The sequence below is a fragment of the Camarhynchus parvulus genome, chromosome 3 (genome assembly GCF_901933205.1).
Source record: "Camarhynchus parvulus chromosome 3, STF_HiC, whole genome shotgun sequence".
NCBI lineage: Eukaryota > Metazoa > Chordata > Aves > Passeriformes > Thraupidae > Camarhynchus > Camarhynchus parvulus.
In genome coordinates this window covers 65,685,061-65,712,457 of record NC_044573.1, presented here as the reverse complement: position 1 = coordinate 65,712,457, position 27,397 = coordinate 65,685,061, and the positions used below count along the sequence as shown (strand labels likewise).

Genomic DNA, 27,397 nt, shown 5'->3' with positions numbered 1-27,397 from the left:
CAGAGCTTTAAAAATTCACATTAAAATGTGAGTTCATACAATGATGTTATTCCAGCATCCCTTCACCCATTTATTCAGCCTGTTCAAATCTCACTTGTATACCCATACATGTGTTTGCACCTCATGTAGGAACTGCTGGAATGTGTGGAGTCAATGAAAGTAGCACAGCTCAACTTGCCTGTTTGCCAGCTGTCCATTTAAACACACTAGTTACTCACAGGTAAGTCTGCCTAATTTATACAGTTTTTCCTCTTCAGAGGTCAATGATGGACAAAAGACAACCATGTGCAATTTTTTTTTTTTTTAATAAAGATAAAATTACAAAAAAGGTAAAATCAGCTCAGGAAAGGCAAATTACTTTAATAGATCAGTTTAGACATTTAACATAATAACTCACATCCATTTTTAAATACTATTACATAAAGCATGGTGAAGGAAGGAATTTCTGCCTCATAATTAGAAAACTCACAATACAACTTGCCAAAAAACAGAACAAAGCCGTTTGAAAATAAATACAGTCCATGCCAAATAGTACAAAATGAAATCAGCAGTCTCTCTCCATACGAAAACTTTTGTCCTTTTGGGTATTCTCAGACTGTAGTATTATGTTCTGCAACTGATGAGAGGCTATCTTTTGTTCAAGGGTTGCTGAGCTGTTCTGATTTTGCTCTGTACAAAGGCAAAAAAAAGTATTGTTTTATTTTTTTAATTAACTAATTTAGAAATGCAATTTTAAATTACTAGTCATGATTCTAAAATATTTAGTATCACGAGGAACTGAAAGTGATCTCCACAGAACTGAAAAAAATTATACAGTACTGACTTAACAAACACTCTGCACAAAATGTCATTATTAATTAGTTAGTGCTTACCCTTTGGCATCTGTCTTTTCACCACTGCTGTCCTTGGCTTTATCCTCCTCCTTAACATCTGAAAAATCACAAGATTTTTAATATACCAAAAGATGCAAGAAAGCCTTAAAATACTTAAGCAGTAAAGACCATGACCACGTTTATTATTTTGTTTGTATTTGTAGCCAGAGGAAACTGGCTTTTATAAAAAGTCACTAGTTACATATTAAAGTATAGTGTTAAATGCACCCATCCAAAGGAGACGTCTGGGCACAATGCCAAGTGATTCAGAATGCCTCAAGGCAAGGTCTCTCTCACTGGCCATAATGATGGCATGCAGTAATGAGACCTGGAGTTCCCCTGAGCTCAAGATGTATCCAGTTCTTAGAAAAATCAAGAGTCCTTGGAATTACACTGTCCCCAGAAGCCTATCTAGTTTCTGTTTCAGAGAAAACGAGCTGGCTTACCCCACAAAAGCAAACAGGAACAAATGTTTTGCCCAACGTATATTTTTTCATCTCTATTTCATTAAGTCGTACAAATCCCTGGCTCTAAGAATTCAACTTGTGGGGAAGAAACAACAGCCCTTGCCTGAAAATATTGTACTAGTCTGAATAGCTGTATCTTGAAAATGATTAATTTAAAATAGATGATTTGAAAATGATGGAAAAGAATATATCATCTCAACAGCGAATTAACCCATTACCAGATAAAACATCTCTTTCTGGGTAGGACTGACATTTACAGTTCTAAAATACAGGATGAAACCACACTGCAGTCCTACCTGCTTTTTTGTCCTCAGTCTCTTTTTTGTCTTCTTCTATTCTGGCTTTCTTTGCTCCTTTCTTATGATCTGCAACGTTTCGTCGTCCACCTTCCCCTTCATCTTCAGAATCTGAAAATTCTTCATCACAGGCTATGCGCTTATCAGATGCTCGAACTAGGATTCAGATTTATGATATTAATTAATCAAAAAGTCCAACTAAACAGGCCTAATAAAAAAGAACTATCAAATTAAGAATGAGTAGTAATATACTGTAATCATTTAATGCTAATAAACTAAATTACAGTCAAAACCACATATTTTTCAAGATACCCTGGGACTTGCACAATAACTTCCAAAAAATGGCTTTGCAGAAACACAGGAGGAGAGTGGGAATACTTTAACCATGTATCAAATAAAACTTCAAATACTGAAAACTAAATCACAGGAGAAAAAAATAATGATTTCAACGGTTCAGCAAATGGATGGTGCACTAATAAGAGGTTATAGAATTATTCTAATCTCCATCAAAAAAGACTAAAGGTAGCAGGAAACTCCTGGCCATAACTTAAGAACAACTCAAAGTTCATGGAAGGGTTATGGTAATAAAGTCAACAGTAGTGTCGCAAATATGGAAAATCTCTGTCTCACAACAAAGAAAATAAAAGGCTTTTTTCCCCTGTAAACACTGTATCTAGAGTTACCTCAAAGGAAAACATAGTTTCTGTCTTTTGTTAGTCACAAAAAAAGTAGATTACTGTTTCTTTAATTAAAATTCATGAAGTCGTCTGAAGTATCTATTATCGATTTGAAATATCCAGGCTGTTCTGTAAGATGCAAAAACACAGGGCTCTTCCAGCACTTCATTAGACCCTTTAAGAGGTTCAAATGTGCATGGGGATGCCACCTTAAAAACATCAAAAGTGGCAGACCAGAGGCAAAATTTTTTTTTCAGGAAACAAAAGGTCCAGTCTTCCAATACTGCACACTACTACAACTTAGGTTCTGAGCAATTAATCCACGACAACTATCAACACGTTCTATCATGAAAAGATATTTCTTACTAGAAATGCGTTTGTCTGGATCTTCTCCATCCTCATCTCCACTGTCTTCATGAACAGCATCTTCAGGAATGGCCTGCATCTGTACGCCAGGTGCGTGAGGTAACATGCGCAAGTTCTCAAATAAGCGTTGCCTGCGAGTATCAGACAAGAAAAGTTATTACTACACAGAAGTAGCATTTCCTTGGATTTCTATGAAGGTCTGAACTCTGCATTCAAAGTTAACCTGGCTTTGCTTTAGAGTCAGTTTTATTTTTCAATTAAAAAAATTAGCATGCCACGTTCAGGAAGTTTTCCATCTCTACGAGATCATTAGTATCCACAGCGTACTTGAACATCATTTTCTTTGTACTTTACATATACTTATTTCAATCAACTTCAATTGTTAATTCCCCGCAGGGTCAAGTACAAGTACTGCCCATGTGGGCTAATCTGGTGTCAGTACTACTCTGAAATAAGCTAGAGTATTAAGTTAGATAAATGCACTATTCTCTAGTTTCTTAGAAAGAAAGTCAGACACTTAAAAGCATGAAGACTTCCCAACTGTGCGCAGCAATGACAAAATTAATTCATCTGGATATGTTTCCTTATTGGCTTTTTCAGGAAGAACAGAGACAAGTTCTGTCCTGTCTAAGCAGTCTGATGTGCCAGAAAAGAGGATACTGGGCTTCTTTTGGGACTCAAAACTATCATTCCAAAGTGCAAGTAGAAAGGCAGGCTTGGGAAGCATCAAATATCAGTATTTGCAACAATTATCTTAGCATCCTTCTGCACAATTTGAAGGGCTAAAGGGTAACTGGTGCTTTTTTGGAATCTTTAGAGTCTCTGCCTCTGTTTAAATTACATGACCTGGCAAAGTAGTTTTGCCATGCATGGCAGCTCCCTACAGCCAGGTGTCTGTGAAAGCATACAATGAACTGAAGGAGGATTCTCCAAAATGAGTTATTGATCTCGAGAGTGCTAGTACAAGACAGTGAGACTGTGTTTTTTCTATTGAGAGTGCAATCTCTGCCTGGGTTGTAGCAGCAAGTTTTGCAGCCTACTTGTACCACAAAAGCTCAACAATATATACCATACAGCAAGCAGCTTGGCAGATCACCAGCTGGAAAACTACATTACTGCTGAGAAATTTCATACAATTATATTAACAAAAAATAAATGGGCTTTTTCTCCCATCACACATTATAAACTCCTTTCATTTGATTGTGATTGATATAGTTGTGCTATGAACACCCATCATAGTCTATATACCAATCACTTAAAAATTAGTATTTTAACAGCTTTGGTGAAATTTGCAATTTGACAGTTTTAAAGGTTATAGCAGGTGTTGGCAAACTTATACATGCAATTTCACATCTTTATTCAGCTATTTTTAATTATCAAAAGAATTTGTACCGTTAACAGCCTGTTAGAACTCAGGGTAGGGGTGGAAGTTTATTCTTTTAAACCCAGAGCAAGGACAAACCACAGTAAGCAAAGAGTACTTCAGGCTAACCAATTGCATCCTACCAGTTCAGCACAAAATTGGTTTTATGTATGCATTACTTCACCCCTGAAGTAAAATATTTGTTTCCAGTGAAACGTCAAGATAAGAGGAGGAATAAACTAAGTATCAAAAGTGGCACAGCCTAAAAATACACAACCACCATAGCTTATCAACGAGCACTGATCAAACCTTGTGGATTTGTCAAATCACAGCCACTCGATTGCCTGCAAACATACCACTGTCTTTCCAGAGTTTTGGATTTTCGAGCTCACATATGACTTTTTATTTTTGCAACTGACAGCTACAAAGAGTAACATTCTCAGTCCATGTTTAGACATGGAGCTGAGAATTAGAAATCCTAATCATCATGGCACACCAGCTTCTTTCCTGGCAGGCTAAAGTTTCTACAAAATTAGAATGGGAATCTAAGTAAAACAATCATCTTTTCAGATGCTGGAAAAAGGAAAAATCCAAGCTGGATCATAAATTTTCATATTTTTAGTCTTAAGACTTCTTTAGCATGCATTCTGTTGGAGGAAGAGACTTCCAAAAAACCCCTGACAGAAATGAAAAACATGTCAAATCTATTCTAGTACTTATTTTTAGTGAACAGGGAAAGGTATACGGTTTTCAAAACTGCCTAATAATTAAACCTGTGGAAAAACATGGTCCACATGACCTGCTTGATAGATAAGATAATCATTACTTACTTGATCTTCTCCATATATTCTGGTGTATTCTGATTAGTCATATTTGAAGGACTAATATGAAGCTTGAAGTCTGGTCCAAAATACTCAAAGTAGTCATTGTATGGCAACTCTATAAACCAAACACCAGGACAACTTTATTACCCAAAAAAGATTTTAAACATTTTAAATACAACATAGATTTAACAGGATTTTACTTAGAGAACCATCAAACCCTAAGCATTCAAACAAGCAATACTTATCATCTGGACTCCTCAGCGATATTTCTCTAAATGATTCAATAAATGAACTTAAATTTGCTGGCAAAATGCAAAGAGAAAGATCTACTGCAATTACACACTAAAAAACTCAATAACAAATTTGAAAAAATAATTTAAAATTATACTTCTGCAGGAAAAAGAAGATTAATTGAAGATTTCTTGTAGGTGTTCTCAAAGTTAGTCCAGTTTGAAAGACTTAAGTGAGCCATTCAAAATATTCCTTCGGGACAAGCTTTAAGACTTGTTATTAGGCTGAAGACCACAGGTAGTTCAATATCCTTGCTAAGTGCTGGACATTGGTTCAGTGGTGCTGACTGGTTCAGCCTGTCTGTTTCCCTCCTTACCCCGCTTTTTGCATTTTCACAGAAAAAGGTCCCCTGACTAGAACACTGAACCACCAAAATGAAGTTGATGAAGACTACATCGCCAGGACAACAGCTATTTTACACGGTTATATTTTGCAGTATTTTGTATTGAATATAACTGTATCTTTCCAGATAAAGTAAGAGAAATATTAAAAAAAATCCAGGGACCCTTTAAGAAATAAGACACCGAAATCCATCTTTAATTGTGCCTTTTGTCTTTCTTCCTTTATGACTGTTACAGGATAAGTCATATTGGTTAGGTGGATAGAAAGCAGACAGGAAGCTGCTATTGCAACATTTAGAAATGCACGGTTATTTCTCAGAACAGATTAAAGATGACAGGGACCCAAAAAGTAGAGAGGAATGTTTAAAAAATCCAAAAAAAATCATATATATATGTAATCCATTAAAAGGGAGATACTAATGGAAAAAAAAGTCCCAAGATAAGGAACTGCTACTGTGTCTTCAAAAGCTTTGGCTGACAAAGAATATATTTCAACATGAAAAATATATATCTTGAAAGGCACATTCCAAATAGTCTTTTCTCACTGACAGGAGCATTCTGCTGAAGTCAGATAGAAACACTGAATCCACCAAGAGATACATGAATAGCAATAGGTTACAGCGGTTCAACATGCAAACTGGCAGTGACTCATTTGAAACAAATCAGTCCAAACAGCAATTTTACGTAAATGGCATTCCAAAAGCACATCCAGGAGCATATTTGGTCAGAAATAAAAGGAGTTCAGGATCTTTAGGGATCTTCCTCAGAGAAATTACTTCAGTATTTAACTATTCTAAAGCAGTCTATTTGTTTTATGTGGTTTTAAATTTTAAGATAGCTTGTATAGCCAAAATTGAGTAAAATGGAAGAGTGGAAGTCAATACACTTTCACAGCTACTTTTGTCAGATAAAATGAAGAAACAGTACTTTTGCTATGTAAAATGGACACTTGCACAGTCAATAATTTCTTAGGTACACCATATCTGTGTTGTACAACTTACAGGTTGACACCAGTACAATCAAAATGTAGTATATATTCTTTCATAATGATGATATTCATATTAGAAATACTTACAAGAAAGGTTCCATAAGTTTTATATTTTGAATTTTCAAAAAGCAGTTCAGTCATTTAAAGCTTTTGCTAAGGCATAAAAAAAGCCCTAAATACTTACGTTTATTTAGTGCATAAGATACTGAAAATTTATTGGGTAAATCCTAGCAATAATTTTCTACCTAGTTTATTCTAAACTGATGCATTACAGCCAGATATACAAATATCTGCTGTTTACTTAAAATCTCCCATGATTGTTTATATATAGATATTAATATTTACCATTAGGAATTTCACAATCTAAGGCAACAGCAGTTTCATATGTCCAGCATCGAGCAACATTACGAATTGTGTAGCCGCCTCCTCCTAACATCAGCAGTGGCAAGTTAAAAGTCTTTACAACTTCCACACATTTAGCATGACCTGTAAAACAAAAAGAGAGTTGACAATATGTGCAAGATATCTATTAAACAGAAAAATATACAACAAACTATTTAATCAGACATATGCAGTCACACTTAACAAGCAAGAACTGAATTGATTCAAACAGAGCTGTCTCCCCCTAGAGCTAAGCACAACCTCACAAGAAGTCAAGACCTACAGATTAGAAATGCACAAAACACAATGAATATCACCCCCAGGCTTCAGAGACTTTGCATGATGGTTTATTGCTGTGGTTCTGAAATGATCCTAGAGTAAGTGTTTCATCTTTCCATAACTGATGTCATACACAGTGACAAATTTAGGGACAACTTCTCAGTCAAATGCAATGGGGGAAGAAGGGAAAACAAAATCAGTACTTGGTCCTTCCTACTTCTAAACTTGAACCTGTATTAGAGATTGCTAAGTCTTGCTTACAGAGTGAACTGGTGCCAAGACAGTACACACTCCAGGGAGATACAGCATACTGAAAGGCATCTGTAGGAGGCAGCAGCTCTCTTGCTTTCCAAGATATGTAAGATGGAAAAAAATCTGAGCTGTATGGGCAACTGAAGTAGCTTTGCCACCTGGTGCAAATCAAGAAAAGAACCCTGAAATACTGCAGACCCAACAGATACTATACTGCATTTTGTTGCCTACAAAACTCTAATTGTCATATTAAAAAAAAACCCACAAAACCCAAGAAAACCCATGATTTAAACAGGCTGGATTGAAGGCATACCAACAGTTTGCTATACATTTAATATTTTGTCATTTTAAAAATTATAACAACAACAATAATAATAATAACAGTAACAGTTTTGCTAAATAACATCCCAATTTAGAGAATTACAATTGCAGACAGCAACTTAGGTAATACTAAATAAATTAATTCCACGAGAATTAATTAAAATTATGGTTAACATATAGCTCAATGAAACAAACACCAGTATAAATTTAACAATGCAGTGAAGTATTGTCATTTCAGTAATACCTATTTACACCCAACAAGGTGTTTGGTGTTTAGCATGTGTAGTCCTACTAAGTTGACTACTAACTAGTTTTATTTGCCCATCATTGTAAGTGTAGATGCCTTATAAGATGGCATTATAAGTGTTGATGCCTTGTAAGTTGTAAGATGCCTTTGTCCTGTCATTCCAGGACACTGTTTTAAAGCTACAAAAAGTCTGTACATAGAAGAAAGGGAATCACTTGAGTGGCTAGGAAGCACATGGAAAACCAAGCTTCTCAACTTTTTTAGATGGACAAAAAGAAAGAGGCAACTTTTGCATTTCTTTTGGCCATCCCTGTATAGCAAAGAAAGAAGTGATTAATCATAGTATTGAACAGAACCTTTGTGACTCCAGTCCTCATCATGCAAGTGTCTGGAAAAACAGTATGAAGGGCAGAGGCTTTTAATAAGTAAAAGTTACAGACAACAAACAGACACTTCTCTGCTTACCTTTAACAGTAAGATTAAAGCATCCCAGTCTGTCCCCAGACAGTGAATCTGCTCCACACTGCAATACCACAGCACTGGGCTGGTACATCTCCATTACTTTAGATATAATCTATAATCAAAATAAAACAGCGAGTCATTAATTGACAAAATGAAAATACAAAACTAGTAGTTTTCACAGAGCTTAAAAACAAGAAACAAAGGACTCACTGGTTTAAATATCTGTCCATATGATTCATCATCTATACCATCCCTCATTGGAAAGTTGACAGCATAGTATTTGCCTTTTCCAGCACCAATGTCCTACAAGCACAGATGACAAATGCTTTAATACAAACACAGAAATACACAGAATTATATCATGAAAAAAGTCTACACAAGTCTGCTGAGCTATTCTGTACCATTATACATCTCTGCGAGGGATAAGAGGCAGAGTTTACTTGATTCCTGTTCTCCCATAAAGTCATTTTTAGAGTGTAGGAGTTGGACACCAAGATTAAAATAGCAGTAAGTACACTCAATTTTTTAATTCAAAGATTTAAGACAAAAAGACAAATCATAAGCAATCAGTTTCATCTGGTAATAATAGCTCAGCAAACAAAAGTATGAAAACCAAGAAGAGCAAGGTCCATGTTTTCAGTGTTGGACAGAAGATTTGGACTTGAATAGGTTTTTAAAACCACGTTATTGCACTAAACATAGGATGAGAAAGTAGCTGCAGCAAAAGGGAGAGAAGAAAATCCAATTGGGGCCACTTATAGAAATGCTCTTGAAGAAACTCAGACTTCTTAAATGAACAAAAAAAAAAAAAAAGAACAAACTTGCAAATTATTCTCAGTTCCATCAAGACAAGAACTGTAGTAGTTTATCTTATCAGCTTTCCTAGACAACCTATGTATTAAGAGAAAAGGTTTATTGCAAAAAAAAAAAAAAAAAAAGAAAATCAAGTGAATACACCCTGAATCCAACCACTCCTATTTTGATGACCACCTTAAAAGCTAAAGATCTCTGCTTGACACACATTCCCATGTCTTCCATATATTTCATCACCAACACAGATAGACAGAAAGCAATGCAGAGCAGTTAAATGGAGCAGACAGTGAGAATTAACCTGTTCAGTCTCACTGTAAACTATTCCTGCAAACAGCAGTTCTGCAGAAATATCCTAGAAAAACTACAGGTCATGTGTAGCATAACCCAGCAAAAAATACTAAACTTCTCAACTCTACCTATTGAAAGGCATCAACTTTTCCCTATTCCTGAGCAAAGACTCCTTAGCAGGGAATGTGTCAAGAGCCCTCTTTCTCACAGAGCTGCTTTTCAGCAAGTCAATACCTAACCTATAATGGTTCATGAGGTCATTCCTCTCCTTGTCTTGCTTTACAAATTAAAAAAACAAAAATCATTAAATTGATCTTATCCTAAAACACAGCAAAGTCAAATGTTCACACAACTTCCATCTAAACAGAGTAATTGTTTGAGCTCCTTAACAGACCTTTGTTGCAGCTGATGCTTGCATTAGTTTTAAAATCTAAAGAAGCAATATAGCATTCTGGCAGCTCCCATTCACCAGCAGATCAAAGTGCTGCCTCACAGAACATGGGCCACTATGGAGACCTATGGTCTCAACTGATCTATCTGTGGGTATAAATGGCAAAATTTGTGCTATCATCTATGATATGCAAAAGGTCAAATAACTTAATGAGGATACTGGAAGTTTAGACTGAACAATACATTCAGTAGAAAATGGATGAAAGCCTCTGAACTAGAAAACCTCAGATTCATCTACACTGACAGAGCTGCAATCACAGTACCATCCTTTGACATGATTTGTTCCTGCATCAAATAAATGATCAGCAAACTAGATCAACTAACTAAAGAATTACAGAAACAAGCTGTAAAACAGTCCATTGAAAAAAAACCAAAGAGATCTGGCTGGAAAAGTTGATAAAAATAACCATTAATGGCAGATCAAGTTAGGCAGCATGAAGCAACACAACACTGGCCTGAAGAAGGAACACTGACTTTTCAGGGAATTAGCTCTCCCTTCAGTTCAATTAGCTTTGCAATCTCTGGAGATAGGAAAATCCCTATGGCGATGCAATAATTGCAATAAAGCCTGCATGCAGACAATGCTCATTTCAAAATCCTAACTAGCAGCTCAGGAAAAAAGTTACCATGCCTGAGATACTGTTTTTCACTGACGCTGCTGAAAAAATAAATCCCAAAACCCATAAAATAGCCTTCCATTTATTTCAACTATGCTATCTTTTAATTCTTTGTCCTGGGTGTGGTGAGGTGAAGAGTCCACAAACTTCCCCTGTCAACGGGAAGTGCTGCTTCTAAAAAGCCAAGATATCTAACCCTTCCAAAAAAAAAAAAAAAAAAACCTAGCCAAATTCAGCAACAACAGCTTGACATGATAAACATCCTGGTCTGAACTGCTTTTAGTTTGAAGCACCACTACCCCACCTTGTGGCCAGTCGAGTTAAACCACACAAATAAAAATAATCTGATTTCTTCCTAAATCAATTTAGAACATAGTTTAACAGAATCTAACAACCATAATAACATTCAGCAACAAGAACCACACTGAACTGAATGCTTTGCACTCCACTGCACAACTTTCACTCACTCCTGTGCCTTCTGGGAATCATCAACAGGCTGGTAAACACACTTTTCAGGAGTACTAGCTGAAGCACGAATATTGGTTACCCTATGAATCAGTTTAAATATATTAGGAAAACAGTAAATCCTTTCCCAGAACAGCATTTTTGCAGGCCAACTTGTTAGAAGTGTTTACAATTTTTAAACAAGGTTTCTAACTGTATGCACAAACTAATGTGCAAAGTTGCTAACAGAGGAATGCCATATCCTGGGAGTGTCTCTGATAAAAGAGATTTAATTTATGAGTTTGAAGCTAGGAATATATTAATTCTAATACTTAATACTCTTTCAAGCTGTGAAGTGGAACAAGTGCCTGTTCTAACAGATAAGTGTCTAACATGAGCAATGACTAACTTAAAATTAATATGAAGGGCCAGGAAAATTGGTTTCCTGTCTCAGCTTTGCCAGAGATTCTACAACAGCTTTAAAGATAATTCTTCATGGGCAAATGCTCCCTCTCTCAGTCTAGCTATAATGCTCAGTATATAATTCCATATGGGGCATGCTAAAGTTCTTAGGTGGTGAGCATCATGAGAACTCAAAACACACTTCATAACATAAGAAATATTCCCAAAATGAGTCAACTGTATTACTAGGCAAATAGAACATAGTAAATACAAACTGTAACTTAAGCCTTGTGACTGTTGAAGGGTAATCTGTAAACAGATACTTTTCACTGTAGCTGCAGAATTGAAATGCACAGATAATCATAAATATACCACACTGTCTTCTTAGAGACATGTTCAAAATCTGTGTGAATTAAACTAATAATAATTGAAAAAATATTTCAGCATATTTATCCAGAAGTGAAGGTGTTAATTTCATGTAGAAGTGAATATTTTAGTTCTCTACTATTCTGTATTATTTTTCCTAAGATTCCTCAACTCATACATCACTCTAGGCTAACATTTTTTCTGAAAACTTACTGCTGCATACCATTATTGGACATACTTATTTTAGTGAAGTGCAAAAAAAAGTATCCACAGGGAAGGCAGTAAGAGGGAATTTATCACCTAATGAAATTTTATATTCAACCTTACCCTAAGGTCCCCTGTGCCTGGAAAATATTCACCATACTTATGGAATGATACTGTCATGACACGATCTGTGGTATAAAATGCTTCTTCAACACCATCACCATGATGGATATCAATATCAATATACAACACTCTTTGGTGATACCTAGAAAGAACATATAAGAAATCATCATTATCAGTTATACTGAGAGCAAACAAGAAAAACACTAACAAAAAAAACCCCAACCAGACACAAAAATTCAAGTTTATGATCACTGTGATGATTTTGGTTGATGCGACCATACGCTCTTAGAATTCTAGGCACAGTTTGAATAATATTAATAAGTTTATCCTCATCAAAATAAGGAATTTAGTATTTACCCCAAACTGTCTCATTCTGTAGAAGCTATACCGCATGCTTCTGCTGACATTGCTTTGTTCACATCTGCTGAATTCACCCCCTTCATTAACCCCAAGGCCTTTCTTTCTTCCTCCTCAGTAATTACTAAAACAGTCTGTGTTCCATAACCTCACAAAAAATAAATACTTATTTTCCATTGACTTTTCTTCTTCATCTCTCCAGCTTATAAAGAAAGGCACATTCTTATTTTTAAATGTATTACACTTTAATTTGCATAAATTTATTACACTACTGTTTATTATTTTCTTAAATGCTGCAAATTTCAGGACAGTTTGAGATGGATAAAGAAATCAGAGATTTATTTCAAGCCTTGGAGCACTAGAAACAATAAGTATCCCTTAAATTTTATGTTTTCCAGTAAAGAACAAAGTCTGTCATCAGAAGATGCATTTTTATCATGCTTTGCACAGTACTGAGAGTGTGAGCACCCATAATTTCAGGGACATTTTCCCACGGTTACACAACCCATAACTATTCATAAGATTCCATCCTTCACAAGCACATTAAGCTAAAAAATTCAAGATTGGACCGCAGAAAATTATATTTCATAGACTGCAGACAGCTCGTGAATATACATTGCCCCTTAAAATGAATGTCTTAATGTGCTAATATTAACTAATCTTAGTGTCTTTAGAAACATTTTCCATCTCTAGATTTCCAGATTACAGCTACTTCCCTCATTCCTCACCAGCAAAATCAGCTGTTTCACTCTCTAAAGTCAAATACCTTAAATATTTTTTCTAATAAATGGGATTTATGTGTTATTAGTAGGGATACAGTCCTCTGAAGCAGTAAAAGCAACACTCAGGACTTGAAATTTTAGTGAAGCATTACTGTTTCAAGTCAGTTATATGATCACTCTTCATTATTTCTCATTTCTTATTTTGCAGTCACAGCACCACAGCTGCTACTTCATTATTTATTAAAACTGGCCATATTAGTTTATGTAATAATCCAAGGAAGCTCAGTGCAAGATCTTCCCTGAATATTCCTGTTTGATTCAGTAACAAATCAAGTGACAGGAAAGAAGAAGACATATTGTGAAACCAAATGGGTGTAAGATTATGGGTACAAATGACTGCCCTAAGGGATCAGGGTAGTGATCCATCCAGCCCACTATTCTGTCCCCATACGTAGCAAAGGGAGACTTTACAGAAATATTTACAGAAAGCAAGTAAGCCTGTCCACTTTCTGAAGTCCGCTCCTCTAGTCCTTCCCCACCATCTAGAATCACAGCATTTGGTGTTTTACAGGGTGCACTGTTGCTTGGATTTATCTCCTATTAGTTATCTTTTCCATTTGCCTGTATTTTATTTTGAATGTCTTGCTGAAGTCAAATCAGGCAGGGCTTGGAGCTTTCTTAATTGAAACTGTTAAAGTTCAATATGGGCTATGAAAACTCACTCAAATAACTACAATCCATACCTTCAAACATTTAAATAGCTGAATTTAACACTTTCTATAATTTTAACTTGTGCCTATCACAAACTTACTTCAGTAACTCAAGGATGGCAAGCACAATATCATTGACATAACAGAAACCAGATGCCTCCGATTTCTTGGCATGGTGAAGTCCCCCAGCCCAATTGACAGCCATGTCTGTTTGTTGTCTGTTCAATTTTACTGCCCCAGCTGTAAGAAGACACACAGAAGAATGAAAGCAAATGGAGTCAGAAATTTCTGATTGCCTTTAAATTTGCTACATAAAATCATATTTTATTTTTTAAATAAGTTGATTTAGAACAAATCTCTTACTGATACTGAGATACTTGATATGTCTCATATTTTACAGTCTGTAACTGATAGGATTATTTTTAAAATATATAGAAAACCCCTTATATTTACTTCATTTTTAGATGCACAGTCAAAATTTAAAGCTGCTGATATCAACCCAGTAAAGCTATAAAATAGCTGGCAAACAACCTATACTCACCAACAGAGCCTCCAGTTGACAGCTGACAAAACTCAAACAGGCCATCAAACACAGGACAATCTTCTCCAACATTAACTGCATAAGAAATGTAGTATTTTTTAAAAATACCATTCCAGCAGCATAGATATACACATGGATAACACAGATGCGTAATTCATTCAGCATTTTAATTACTTATCCCCCATCTCATTTGTCAGGCTAATTTAAACACTGAAAACAATGCAGAGCCCTAATAGCGTAACTCCACACTAATCTTTTTTTATTTTCTTTTTAACTTATTTTTTGTTTCTATTGGAAGATTTGTCTCCTCATTTAAAGAAGAAGTTTGATCATTTTTAGATTTTTGAAGAAATGCTGATTAACATAGGTCATGCTAAAAAATGTACAATTACTTAGAAAAATAACTTGCTGGCAATAAAGCATCATAAAGAGGTTACAATACTGCCTTTAAAATTGATATAATAACTGTCAAACTGTACTTGGAGCTTATTCCTATAATTAAAGGAATAAATTAATAGAAAGGGAGAACAGTGAATGATGTACAATTTTTACTATCTCCCTCCAAGAAGAAATGATTAAGTTCTTTTCTTGACATAAACACATTTTCACACATTGATTTTACTCCTCTAAAAACTCATTTTTAAGGAAGATTTCAAGGCACTTTTACAAACAGTTCACAATCTGCACGTCAAGCCTTAGTATTAGCAGCAGTATTTCACATCTAGAATACACTCTGTGAAAGGAGAGGCAAAAATCCTTACATATGCTTAAAGAAAATTTTGTCAAGATGACTGCTTTTTGTGAAAAAGTGTAGCTAAAGGCAGGCACATGCTACTTACTCTTGTTACAATATTTCTCTCTACTGGTGGATACTGAGCTTCAAACAATGCTAACCATAAAAGCATGTACACATAGACTAACCCTGATGTTGGCACTTACATCTCTGCATTTGCTTGCTGTACTCAGACATATTGTCAGGCCTTATTGATCGGAGAAATTTGATGTATTCATCACTATGGTACTTGGTCATTTCCTCAGCAGTTGCTTTGTGGGGTCGCTGATAACAAGAACAAGTTAAAGAAACAAATCAGAGTGCTCTGCAAAATCAGCTGTGTTAAAACAGACAACTTGAAAGAAGTCCCACCTACTTTGAAGGGAAAATGGTGAAAGGAAAATGATAGTAGCAGTGTTTTACATAAAGCAAGGGCTACTCTGTTGTGATATACAACTGCATTAAATACTGCTTCACTTCTAAACAAAAGAGCTCTGAATACACTATTTACGTATTCTCTATTTTCACTTCCACCTCTCTCCACTTACTTGCATGGTAATACTTGAAGCTCTTTAAAAATAACTTAAAATGCTTCAGTGGACATCATGTTGCCTATACTTACATAAATTTCCATTTTTCTGTATAAGCCATAGTTTAGCAGCAAGTTGTGAGTCATTCGGATTCTGTGAGGTTTCATTGGATGTCCTTGTCCATAGTAATAGTTTCCAATATCACCTGCCAACAATACACAAAAGAATAGCTATTCATATTACAAAACAAGCTTCATTGCCCCTTAATCATTCTTAGAAGATAAGTAAGCAGGTATGACTCCAGAAAAAAAACAAACCCCACAAAGGGAATACTGTCTACTTCAAAAAGAACACAAGGGAAAAAAATTGCTGTATGTCAGAAACAGAGGAGAAAAAAGAAGCCAAATCTAACACTTTGACTACAAGCAGACAGTAGTGGGAGAGCAAAAATATACATAAGACAAGGTTTCAAATCAAGAGTGAAGTTCTGGCCCAACACTGGACCAGAACTGAACAATAAAATGGGAAACAGAATTGGAATCGAGAGGAGACACTACTGATAACATTGCCATATAGTATCACAGAAGCCCACAGTATAACAGAAGCCCTAGTAAAATCTACCATTTTGCATGAGCTGAATTTACGATACAATCCTCAGCCTGTTCTTAACTACTAACCCTGCTACACCTAGAAGTTAACTCCAGATCAATTGTGGCAACCACATGCACAAACATTCACCAGACACCTGCTGCTGGAGATCCACAGTAGTTTAACAAGAACCTTATAATCCAGATTAGCCTGATACATTGGGGACCGACTAAGCACACAATTAGGATAACAAATTTGACACTCTTTTCCAAGAAAGGAGTAGCTGCTATCATGGGCTAGTAGTAAGTTTTCTTCTGAGCTCAGGTATTGTTAGAACACACAAAACCCCACTTTGAGCACTGACATTTTCAACACATGAACCATTTTAAACAGAACTGTCTCTGGAAACAAAAACAAGCTTATAAATTAAGTCCAGCTGTCAATGGCTTTCAGCTGGAGATTTCTGAAACACCTCTTCATGATAGCACCTCTTTTCTTTTTGACCCAATTTCCCGATAGGATTACTGAACTTTACCTTCTTGAACTTTTTATTTTTCTTTCACATCCTTCAACATGCTCTGCCTTGTCCACTGGGAATAAAAGAAACACTATTTTCACAATGTCATACTATTTTGTAAATTTATCAGTCAGAGGTAAGAAGCAGAACTACTACAAAACAGCTTTAGTTTCACCTCTTCAGCATGGGCTTTGTGGAGGAAGGGTAAATGTCAGCTTGCTGTGGCATCACCAGCTACCAAGAAAAACAAGTATTACAGTAAGATTAAAAGTTTCAAAGCATTCTAAAATCCTTCAAGCTTTCAGTTTTCAAAGAGACAAGGAGAGTAAGGACACTTAAGAAAACAAATATAACCTAATGTACCATAAGAAGAAGATGTAGAAAAACTACCCGTTAATACCTAGCTCTTAGTCATCCCATAACAATAGAAATACCAAGTTTTAACATTGAGAACTTTGAAGAGTTTGGACCTTCTAACTTGGGTACTAAGTGGAAGAATAGCACTTTTTGTCAGTTACTTATTGCAAGCCTACAGGTGTGGTCACACTCAGGTCAAGAGCAAAAGTATTAAGAGTATAAATAAACTCCTTCCTTCCAACAAAAACATTTTCAAGCGCTTTACAAAAGAATACCTTATATATTTGATGTTTAGGAAAAAAACTATCACAGCTCTTTGAAACTAATGCCTAGAAGATGAAAACCCACCATTTACTAGCTCCACTCTATGTTTTGAAGTTACTGTTAAGTCCCAGATTTTAAAAAATCTTCAGGCTAGTAAGAGCTTTAAATTTTGAGATTTTTAGGAAAATAATGATTATAAATAATGTGATATTATTAAAGGAACTTCATTACAAATGCATCTGTGGCTTAAAAATGGAGTTTTAAGAGATCATTTCAATTTTAAATACTTCAGCTTCTATAGTCATCACTGACATTTTATTCGAAATGCTGATGGATGGGGAAGCATAAAATTAAGAATTATTTTATATCTTATGTATGATGTAATTGTATTATTTTTCTCATATGAAATACAGAAAAAATAAAATTAACACATTTCCTAAATACACTTGCAACACATCCTTCAATATACTGCAATTAATCAACTAAACAAATTTTAGCTTATCCATAGTCTATATGCCATACACTGCAGCATACAGTTATATAAATAAATCAAGCACACTTTTTAGCTTTCATTTATTTTTTTTACCAGAAAAGAGAATTTTAAAACAATTGGCACATTGGTAGATTTAATGGGAGTTTATTTGTCAAACAGAAGATCTGTAGGTGAGTATCTGGCAGAAGAATACTGATCCTTCTGTATTAGAGGCCAGCAACAGTGACTAACAATAGATATCAATATAATACACTTTAGCAACAGGCAATACAATACCATTTATAATTTTCAGGTCTTAGTATCACCAACAAAAAAAGGTTTTGGCGTTAGCCCCATAAAAAAAATTCTTAAAGCATATGGACAAAAAGCCCATCAAGTATCAAGGGATTAGTGATGCCTATGTAGGCAGGGGTGAGGAAGGAAAAGATGAAAGATCCTCTTTCTTCATTAGTACATTGATTTTCAACCAACATCATGAAGGGGACCCATCATGGAGACATCATACTGTGATGGAGGTAAAGTTGTCAAAAGTCTCTCATCCTTTACCTAATAAAGAAGGTGGTGCACTTCCTGGTACAAACACTCCATTCACTGATCCTGAAATTTATATATCTCTTCTTCATATGTCACAGCCTTATTAGAGCACTTTGGGAAGGAAAGCAAGGTGTAGCAAGAGCTAGTATTTGTGAGGATGGCACACCTCACTCACTGATGGAGCTAATTAGCTCTGCACAAACCTCTGCCAGAGTAACTCTGTCTAAAACTGTATATAAAACTGTATATATGAGGAATAGGTACAGAGAGGCCAAGCTCACAAGATCATTACTGCAGACAGCATGAGTACTTGACTTTATACTTACTAATATAAAGGTAAATTCTTACTAATATAGAAGTAAAAATCATACAGAAGAGTTATGAGCACAGTGTATCACTTACCAGTGTGGGAACACATGGAAAGCACAAAAAAATTAATGTAACTGAATGAGGAAGAGAAGGGAAAAAATGCAAAGTAATATGTGTAAAAAGTCTGCAAATCTATTAATCTTTCACAGCAAGGCTTCAAAAACTGAAATTCAGTGTTTTATATCAGTAAAAATGCCAGCTAAATGGCTCCCATTGAGTAGCAACATACAATCTCTGGAAAGTTGAGTCCTTAATTAAGAAGAGACAAACCAAGTGCCCATTTAATACTATAGGAGTTTACTGCTCCACACTGTTCACTATGTGATACAGAAGACCTACCTGACAATTGTTACATACATCGTCATGTTTTGGGTTCAATATATACATTTATTTTTTTTTTAATTTTTTTCTTCTCAATTCATGCAAATTACATGCCAAAATGATGAGAACTATCAAATAAAAATACACCCACAATTCCCTTGATGAGCATAAGTTTTAGAGACCTGCTTGTCTATCCGGAACTTTAGCAAAGCCTACAGAAAATATCCTAACTCATAAAAAAATACAAGAGGCTACCTGCCCTAAAGGAATTTTAATTCTGCCCAAAACCACACAACTAACAAAAGCTATGCCGTCAAAAAAGTCAGTTACTATGACATACAGAAAAATAACACCATTAAATTTATGCATTACAAAGCAGTCTGAAGTGACTGACTTAAGAGACAAGAGATAACATCTACACCTGTTTTTTAATACTTTGTAACTTGTACGTTACATTACTTTATAACTTTTAACTGATAAACTGTTATGTACACAGATCCTGCTTATTTTAAGTATAGTTACCATGAAATGATGAGGTATTTCAGAACTGTACTATGCAAAGAAACCTAATTGCCACAATGGAAACCACATGGAAAAAACATATCTTAAGAGCAGCGGTTACACTGAATTGACTTCAGCGATACAAAAGGGTGAACTCTTATAAAGCTGAATGTAAAATAAAAGATCATCAATGCCTGATGAGTCAAACAAACAGCTATTCAAACAGGCCTAAAATTACAGCACTAGCTTCTGAAGGATTGGGCATTTTGTTCCGGTTCTAAAGTTAAGCAGACAGCAGAAGAGTAGCAAAAGTCTGACTTTTGAGCACTGAGCAGAGACTGGACACCACCACCATGTTTGGAAGGCACTGCACAAAGTACTGATGAATTTCCAGAAAACACCCAAGTTCATTTTATCTGCAGATGTAAGCTTTAACTAGAAGTACCACTCAAACAATGCCCAACTATAGTAACACACTGCTCTACTAAAACAGGTTTAATCTCGTCTTTATGGGTGGAGCCAAACTCTGATGCAGATCTCTCAAATTTTTCATGAAGGTAGAGCCTTTTGAACACCCACACTAAATTATGCACAAGAACCAATCTAAACAACACTGCTAGTGCACTGGTGTGGAATAAATACACGAACTCACAGTAACCACACCAGTTGCTGCACGATTCTCTAGAGCTGTGCTGGTCTGTGCAGGAGCACAGAGCTGGAAAGACCATCTGGGGCCTGTTCTCACTGCTCTGGGCAACTGTACAACACCTTGGAAGAGCTGAACTACCTGAGCCACAATGCTGCAAAAACATGACAAAAACCTGAACACACATGGTAAGAAACTAAACTAAAAGCTATGATAGCCTTCCACATCTAGCATGGTTCTAGGCAATGTGAGCAGCACACTTTGCTAAGCTGTATCAAGACCAGAAGCATTTATGAAAAATACTTTAAGTAAGATCACTGAAGTATTTTAATTCGTTTTTCCAATAGTATTCTGGCTTAAATTTAAGCAAAATTCCTGACCTGAGCATGATCACAAGCAATGAAGATTCTGCAAACTGGATGTGGTTGACTTTCAATTACAAGCAAACTCAAGGTAATGAAATCAAGCTTCGTCTACTCAAAGCTTATTGGTTCCAAGTACAGTATGAAGGCTTCTAAAAGTATTGACTTAGAAAAAAAACCTTAACAGCAATACACTGAGAAAGTGACAGGCTAATTTAAAATATCAGCCTTAAATGACAATCTCACCAAGTTTCACAAAAAGCAGGGGGAAGTTTATTGCATCTCAGAAGATAAGCGTATATGCTTCTGGAACTTTTCAAGACTTTTTAGTCTGTAACTTTTAAGAAACAGAGTAAAAATATGTGTGGAGAGCCAATTATGACCCAAAAAAGGGGAAATTTACTTCAGACATTACATTCGTTTAGAGATATACCACTACCTCAGTATTTTTTTGTTTTGGGTTATTTAAGGCTTCAAACACTCCCTTCACTGTGAATCAATGGCTTTGCTGGTACAATAGTTAGAAATATTCAGAATTGCCAGATGAACCACACAGTAGCATCAGGATATTTATTTTAGGTACAAATTCTAAAATTTCTTCCAATAACCCTATTTCCAAAAGACATGTAAAATAATTGTTGGATTTGGCAACACAAATAAATGAGACATCCAAAATATTCCAAAACTTTTTCTTTCACATATAAAATATTTATTTTAAGGCATGACAGATACTATTTGCTCTACATTATTAACTACATTTATCCCAGTCTACCGATGAACTGTAACTGCTTTAAGTCACCATTATCCTGCCACCTCCAAACTTGTTCCTCTTCCAGTTTCTCTCCACTCTTCACAAGCACAGCTTTTTTGGCTGTTAAGGGAATCTAATGCTAGCATCGAGTACCAAAAGCCAGTAATCACAGGAAAACAGTATATCAACATCTAGTAAGCTACCTGACTTCATCAAAGAAAAAAAAAGGCAATTAAAAAAAACAAAACAAAAAGGAAACTGATTTTTAAAAAAGGCAAATATTTTCACAGAGAAAGCTTCTAAACTATCACTGTTTTCTCTCTTTCAAGTCCTCTTCCCTAGGAAAAGTAAGATCCTAGCCTCAACAAAAGTATCCCTAACAGGGGCCTCCTTTCCCCTTTAGGCTGAACAAAGAACCAGTGCTAGCAACAAAGAGAAGGGGGCGGCAACCACCACTCTGCCTCCTTTAGTGTGGTTTAAAAAAAAGCCAAGACAGGCCCCACAAGATCTGCCATTTCCAAAGAATAGCAGGTTTGCTACAGCAAACACCACCTCATAGCAAACCCTCTTGAGTGGGTTTAGCCACTCATCTTCACTTCCAAAATGGTGAAAACACCAAAGGTCTACGGCTGAACATCCTCAACCTCCGTTTCCTGGCTACTACCAAGACCAGCCTCAGCGGCAGCCGTACAAGATTGTTACAACAGGAGGCAATTTAATCAAATCTCTCAACTAATCTGCCCATCCAGCTCACCTCCGAGTACAAAAACGGCTAAATAAATTCAAGCTCAAGAAGAAAACGAAAAGTTATTGCTGCTGCGGACAGAGAAAACCGCAAACAAGTTGGTGAAAATATCTCAAACCAAGCACTTTTTCGCCACGACTGACAACGCAACTCGCAAGCCCCCGTGTCCTCACCATACAAGTGTGCAAACTCAGAGGGCCTACATGCAACTCAAATTCCACTATTATTAAACACCCACGCACACAACTTTCCGCGTTTTGTGGGAAGGGAGGCTCGTGGGAGCCAGACCTCTGCTCTGATCCGTGTTCGGTTTGGGAATGGGGGAGGAGGGGGCAGAGCGCCCCTGTCCCTCCGTACCCCAGACCTCGCTACGAAAGCCCGAGGCAGGGAAAGGCCTCAGCTCAACAATCACCAGGTGCCAGAACTACACATGGCCTGGACTTTCTTTGCAGGGGAGGAGCCAGACACAGCAGCGGCTTCAACGCCTCCCTGGCTCAGCGGATGGAGGGGAGTGTCTCAACTTTTTCTTCTTTTTTTTTTTTTTGGGTGGGGGGTTGGGGTAGCGCGCGGGCGGGTGGTGGGTATTTTGGGGGTGGGGAACAATAGCCACAGCACCCAGCACCGGGCTCAGCAGACCAGGCAGCTCTCCGACCCGCACCCCGCCCGACTCCACCACCCCCGGGCCCGCCGCCCTGCGCCCGCCGGCCCACGGGGCTCAGCAGAACCGACGGCGGGAGCGGGGCGCGGCGGCGCAGGTGGAGGCGGCGGGGACCCCCGCCCGCCATGGCGCCGAGCCGAGCCGGGCCGGGCCGAGAGAAAGGGGGGCTGGTCCCGGGGGCAGGGGCGGCCGAGCCGGCGGGGGCCGGGGATACAGCCCGCCCCGGGCGGCCATTAGAGGGGCGCCCCCCCGCTCCTGCACGCGCGCTCCCGCGCCGGCCCTGCTCACCGTCGTAATAATAGCAGACTTTCTTCTTGCCGCCGCCCTGACTGTACGCCATAGGGCTGCCGCGCCGGGGCCGTGGGCAGGGAGCGGAAAGCCGAGGAGAGCGCGGAGCCGGCTCGGAGGGTGGGAAGGAGGGGGCGGGAGAGCGGGAACTCGCGACGCCGGGACCGCCAGCAGCGGGAGCGGGCCGGACCCTCGGCAGCGGGAGGGGCAGCTAGCGGGACGCGCCCAACTTGCCGCCGACGGAGGGAAGAGAGGGAAAGAGGGAAGAGGAGAGGACGCACGCGCGCCGATGTGGGCTCCTGCCTGCTTCTCCGTGCTATCTTTTCTTAGTTGTACACAAAATTCAGGGAAGAAGCCAGCGAAGATTCTTTATAAGGCAATTCTTTGTGAAAACTCTTTTGTGTCCCACCCCCATGGCGCGCAGTGGTACGATCCGCCGCGGGTGTCGGGGCTGTATCCCCGCCCCCAAGCGGAGTAGTTTGGCGCATGCGCAGAGTTTCCCACAGCGGCTGCGGCGGGAGTGGGAATGGGGAGTCCCTGCGCTCGGGCTGCAGCGGGCCCGGGCCCTGCGGAGCACCGGGGCCGCGGCGAAGCCCCTCAGCCGCCCCCAGCACCGGCCGGCGCCGCGGGGTGCCTCGTCCCCAGCCGCTCTGGGGCCCGAACCTCATCCTCACGGAGCGGCTGCAGATGCTCGGCCGGCTGAGGCGTCGCGTCCTGTCCCCTCCCCAAGTGAAAGAGTCTACTCATTTTCACAACAAAACTGGTTTCTGTTTTGTTTGCTTTTGGTTTTTTTTTTTTGAGTACTCCTGTCTGTCAGCACTCAGCCCTAGTGGCAAGTGTTGCACCCTCAGTATCCCTATTCTAGAGGAAGTTCAAAGCATGCTTCACATAGCAATTCTCCCAAAAAATCAAGGCATGCCACACAAGAAGCATTTAATATCTGAATAATTTTTCTTCAAGATCTATCAGCCGTTTTCTCTCCTTGCCTCAGCTCAGGTGCAAACTCAGTAAGGAGAACATGACGGCATTCATGCTTAGCCAGCTTGCTTGTATTTGCATTTATACAGGGGTTCACACTTGTGAGGCCTGATAAGCTGAGTCTGGGGATACACATCAGTTACACTAAACTTTACTGTTTCTTCAGCTGACAGGCCTATCTTTAGGGACTTCCACTCATCCAAGTCTTGACCAAGATTTGTTGATTTGCTGGAGTCTCTAAAAATACTTAAACCCCCTGGTTATTGCCACATGTACTTCACTATTTGACAACAAGGCATTTGTATAACCTATGTCACACAACAAAACCAGTACGTGCCCAAACACAGGTTTGGTCTTTGTTCCCAGGATTAAGTGGCTTTCATTCGTAGAGGTACCTCACAGGAGTCTGGGTCCTTGTAACTGATATTAAAAAATAATTGTATATTGTTAGAGACAGACAACTGTAAAATAAATTCGTTAAGCACATGTATGCACAAACATCCTGAGGATAACCATAAGGCATCCTGGATTTCCCCCCCACCCTTCACCTTTTAACAAAAGGATTATGATGTAGTCAGGTGGTATAGCATTTTTAAACAGCTTTTTTCATATTCGGAAATTTGGAAATTTCTCTCTTAGAAATAACATACAAAATTGATTCCTACACTTTGTAATACAGCTGATGCTTGTTTTTTGGTGCAAAGTACAGCAAAATATTTGCATAACACTATAAGAGGCACGACATTATCCACTTACCAACAAATTCCTTTTTATCTCGGCCTTAGTGCTGCCACTACTTGAACAGACTTAGATTGGACTCTAGAAGCTCCATTATTTTGTATTGGCTAATCACTGCATTATATGCTTCTTTGACCACTGAAATTCAATGTGTTTATGAAGTTACCCAACATTTTGTAGTTGTCTGATAATTATTTCTATCAAAACAGTACAACAAATCAGCTGGCTCAATATCAGGAATACTTTTATTGCACCATGTAGGGAATTCAATAAAAGCAGTGATGTATTGGTGAAGTTTTTATTAGGGACTTCATACGAGGAAAAAAGTTCATAATTTCAATTAGTTTCAAATGGATACTCAACCTCGTATAGGAATAACCTATTTTGGTTTAAATGGGCTAAATCAAGGGAAGCTGTGTTGCTTTCAGGGCAAAAATGACTATTCCCTGTCTTCTAACATCTGAATTCAGGCAAGTGCAGCTCTCATTTAGAGAAACTCCTCGAATACCAATTCATACCTGAATTGAGCAAGCATCAATAAGCATACAAAATTATCCTTTAGTCAAAGGGGTAAGAATTCATTCACTGAATTCACAGTAACTCAGTATGACAGTAAGGACACTATTACATGTAAAGGTCAGTAAAGCTTAAATATCAAGTTTCACAGGTTGTGTATACGAGGGTGATTTCCTAGACCAGTCCCCCTTCTAGAAATGCAGGTTTTGCAGATGTCTCCAAAGCTGCTTGTTAAGGGAGCAGCACAGCAGCCATGCTACACAAAAGCTAATGATAGAGAAGACACTCTGGAGCATCACTTAACAGCGTAAACAGGCATGAACGCCAGCCAGCCAGGCCCAGGACCATTGTGGAATAGACTATATAACAAAGTATCCCTGGGAAAGGCTGCTATTCCTTTTACTGTGTTGCAACATGCAGACACTGTATAACATAATGATGATAGTTTTTATACCTTCCTGTAATTGCTTGTTTCTGTTACTGGTTGAATGCTAACTTTATTTCACCTTTCCCCTGCCTCATTATATTACCCTTAGCTTGTTCTTTCACACTGAATTTATGTTATGCCTTAGATAGTAGGTTTTTTTGGGAGGGGACATAAAGCAGCAATAAGGATCTTTTAAACAGAAGAGTAACTTCCATCTTCAATATATACATCCAGCACTGCAACAGAAGGTATTGCTGTTTCTTACATATTAATTCCTAAATCACATCTACTTTAAAAACTCATGAAATTATTATTCAAATAATGAACAAGAAGTTCTCTATAGGCAAAAGTTCATCCCTTAACTATTCTTATCAAAAAGCAATCTGTAATTCTTAAATCCCTTCACTCTCCCTACCCCCACTCCCCCAAAGATATTTTAAAAACAGACCTTAAATGGAGGATCTAGAGCACCTATTTTTTCTCTTAACTGCTGCTATAGAAAAGTGGCATTACCTGGCATGCCACAGAAATGATAAACAATTCACCTTCTTTCTCTCTCCTTGCATAATTTAAAACCAGAATGATACAGCTAGAAAGCTTGCCATCACCTAGTTTGTTTCTTATACAGACTGCTCAAGCCCATACAAACACGTAGGTATAGCCACCTAATTCTCTCTAACAGAACTCAATGACCAATGGAATTAACAGGAAAAAAAAAATAAAATCAAAACAGAAAAATTAAGTCCATAACAAAGAAAGAAGAAACCCCAAATAACTAACCAAAATGAAAATCAACCAAAAAGCCTTTAAGAAGCAACACAGCTTCTCTTTAAAAAGAAAAAAAAATTGTTCACCTAAGAATTGATAAATCTCTGCATTAGCAAAGGCCAGAAAACAGAAAACCAAAACTAACTTAACTTACAGAAATATACAAAATACATTTACAAAGTCACCTCCTCTTATAAGAGTTATGTCTTATACCATTAAGCACAACTCAGCCCACCTCCCTTATCCCTAACCACATTTCTTTTTCCTCCCATCCTCTTTTTATCTGTGACAGCAGCACTTTCAAGTGATACCTATTAGCAGCATTCACAGCTGCAAGCTTGTAATCACACACACATAAATGTGTGGAGAAAAATCACAGACAATGCTATTGGCTTGCTCTGTTCATGCTGTTGATAGACCTTACATAAGCTCTGGAAAGCATAAGGGTAAATAATGTTTTGGAGTCACTTTCCTGAGAAGAAAACATAGTTTTCATCATGCAGATACCTTGCTAATGAAATCACTTTGTGCAGAATGTCAAAATCATCAAAGAAAACACAGATAAAGAGAACTAAATAGAAAATTAACTGAGGTTCATATTTGCTCAGATTCAGATTGCTTATTTGTGCAATAAGCACTGACAATATTGCTATCTACTAACTGCTTTTGAATTTCAAGAGGGTAGGCTGCTGAATATTCTTTCTTAATTGCTGCTGGAAAGTGCTAAGACTAATAGTGGTTTGGTTTTAGCGTGATACAATAGTCTGGGAGCTGGGGGAACTTGCCCTGCTCCTAATTGCTCATGTTGAT

General features: G+C 37.7%; 1 protein-coding gene across 2 annotated transcripts; it reads right to left on the bottom strand.

Annotated features, from left to right (window-relative positions):
• Window positions 1-286: 286 nt before the first annotated feature.
• Window positions 287-23,470, bottom strand: HDAC2 (histone deacetylase 2). 2 transcript variants are annotated; one of them, XM_030944522.1, is made up of 14 exons: window positions 23,161-23,470; window positions 15,859-15,971; window positions 15,404-15,521; window positions 14,465-14,539; window positions 14,025-14,163; window positions 12,135-12,276; window positions 8,638-8,730; window positions 8,431-8,539; window positions 6,831-6,971; window positions 4,872-4,980; window positions 2,679-2,809; window positions 1,636-1,791; window positions 873-930; window positions 287-669 (listed from the first exon to the last, which is right to left on the bottom strand). In XM_030944522.1, the coding sequence occupies exons 1-14, from the start codon at window positions 23,210-23,212 to the stop codon at window positions 639-641; spliced, it is 1,467 nt and encodes a 488-aa protein (XP_030800382.1). In that variant the 5' UTR covers window positions 23,213-23,470; the 3' UTR covers window positions 287-638. The 2 variants fall into 2 exon arrangements, with proteins under 2 accessions (XP_030800382.1, XP_030800383.1); XM_030944523.1 differs by lacking the exon at window positions 23,161-23,470 and adding an exon at window positions 16,890-22,751 and having other exon boundaries at window positions 294-669.
• Between the last annotated feature and the right edge of the window lie 3,927 nt (window positions 23,471-27,397).

Bases quoted from the DNA above. Each gene is read 5' to 3' on its own strand.
- HDAC2 (XM_030944522.1), bottom strand. From the start codon at position 23,212: ATGGCGTACAGTCAGGGCGGCGGCAAGAAGAAAGTCTGCTATTATTAC. The intron at 14,540-15,403 runs GTAAGTGCCAAC...TTTCTTATGCAG, and splicing joins CAGCAAGCAAATGCAGAGAT to TTAATGTTGGAGAAGATTGT. The intron at 14,164-14,464 runs GTGAGTATAGGT...GTCTTCTTACAG, and splicing joins GTCAACTGGAGGCTCTGTTG to CTGGGGCAGTAAAATTGAAC.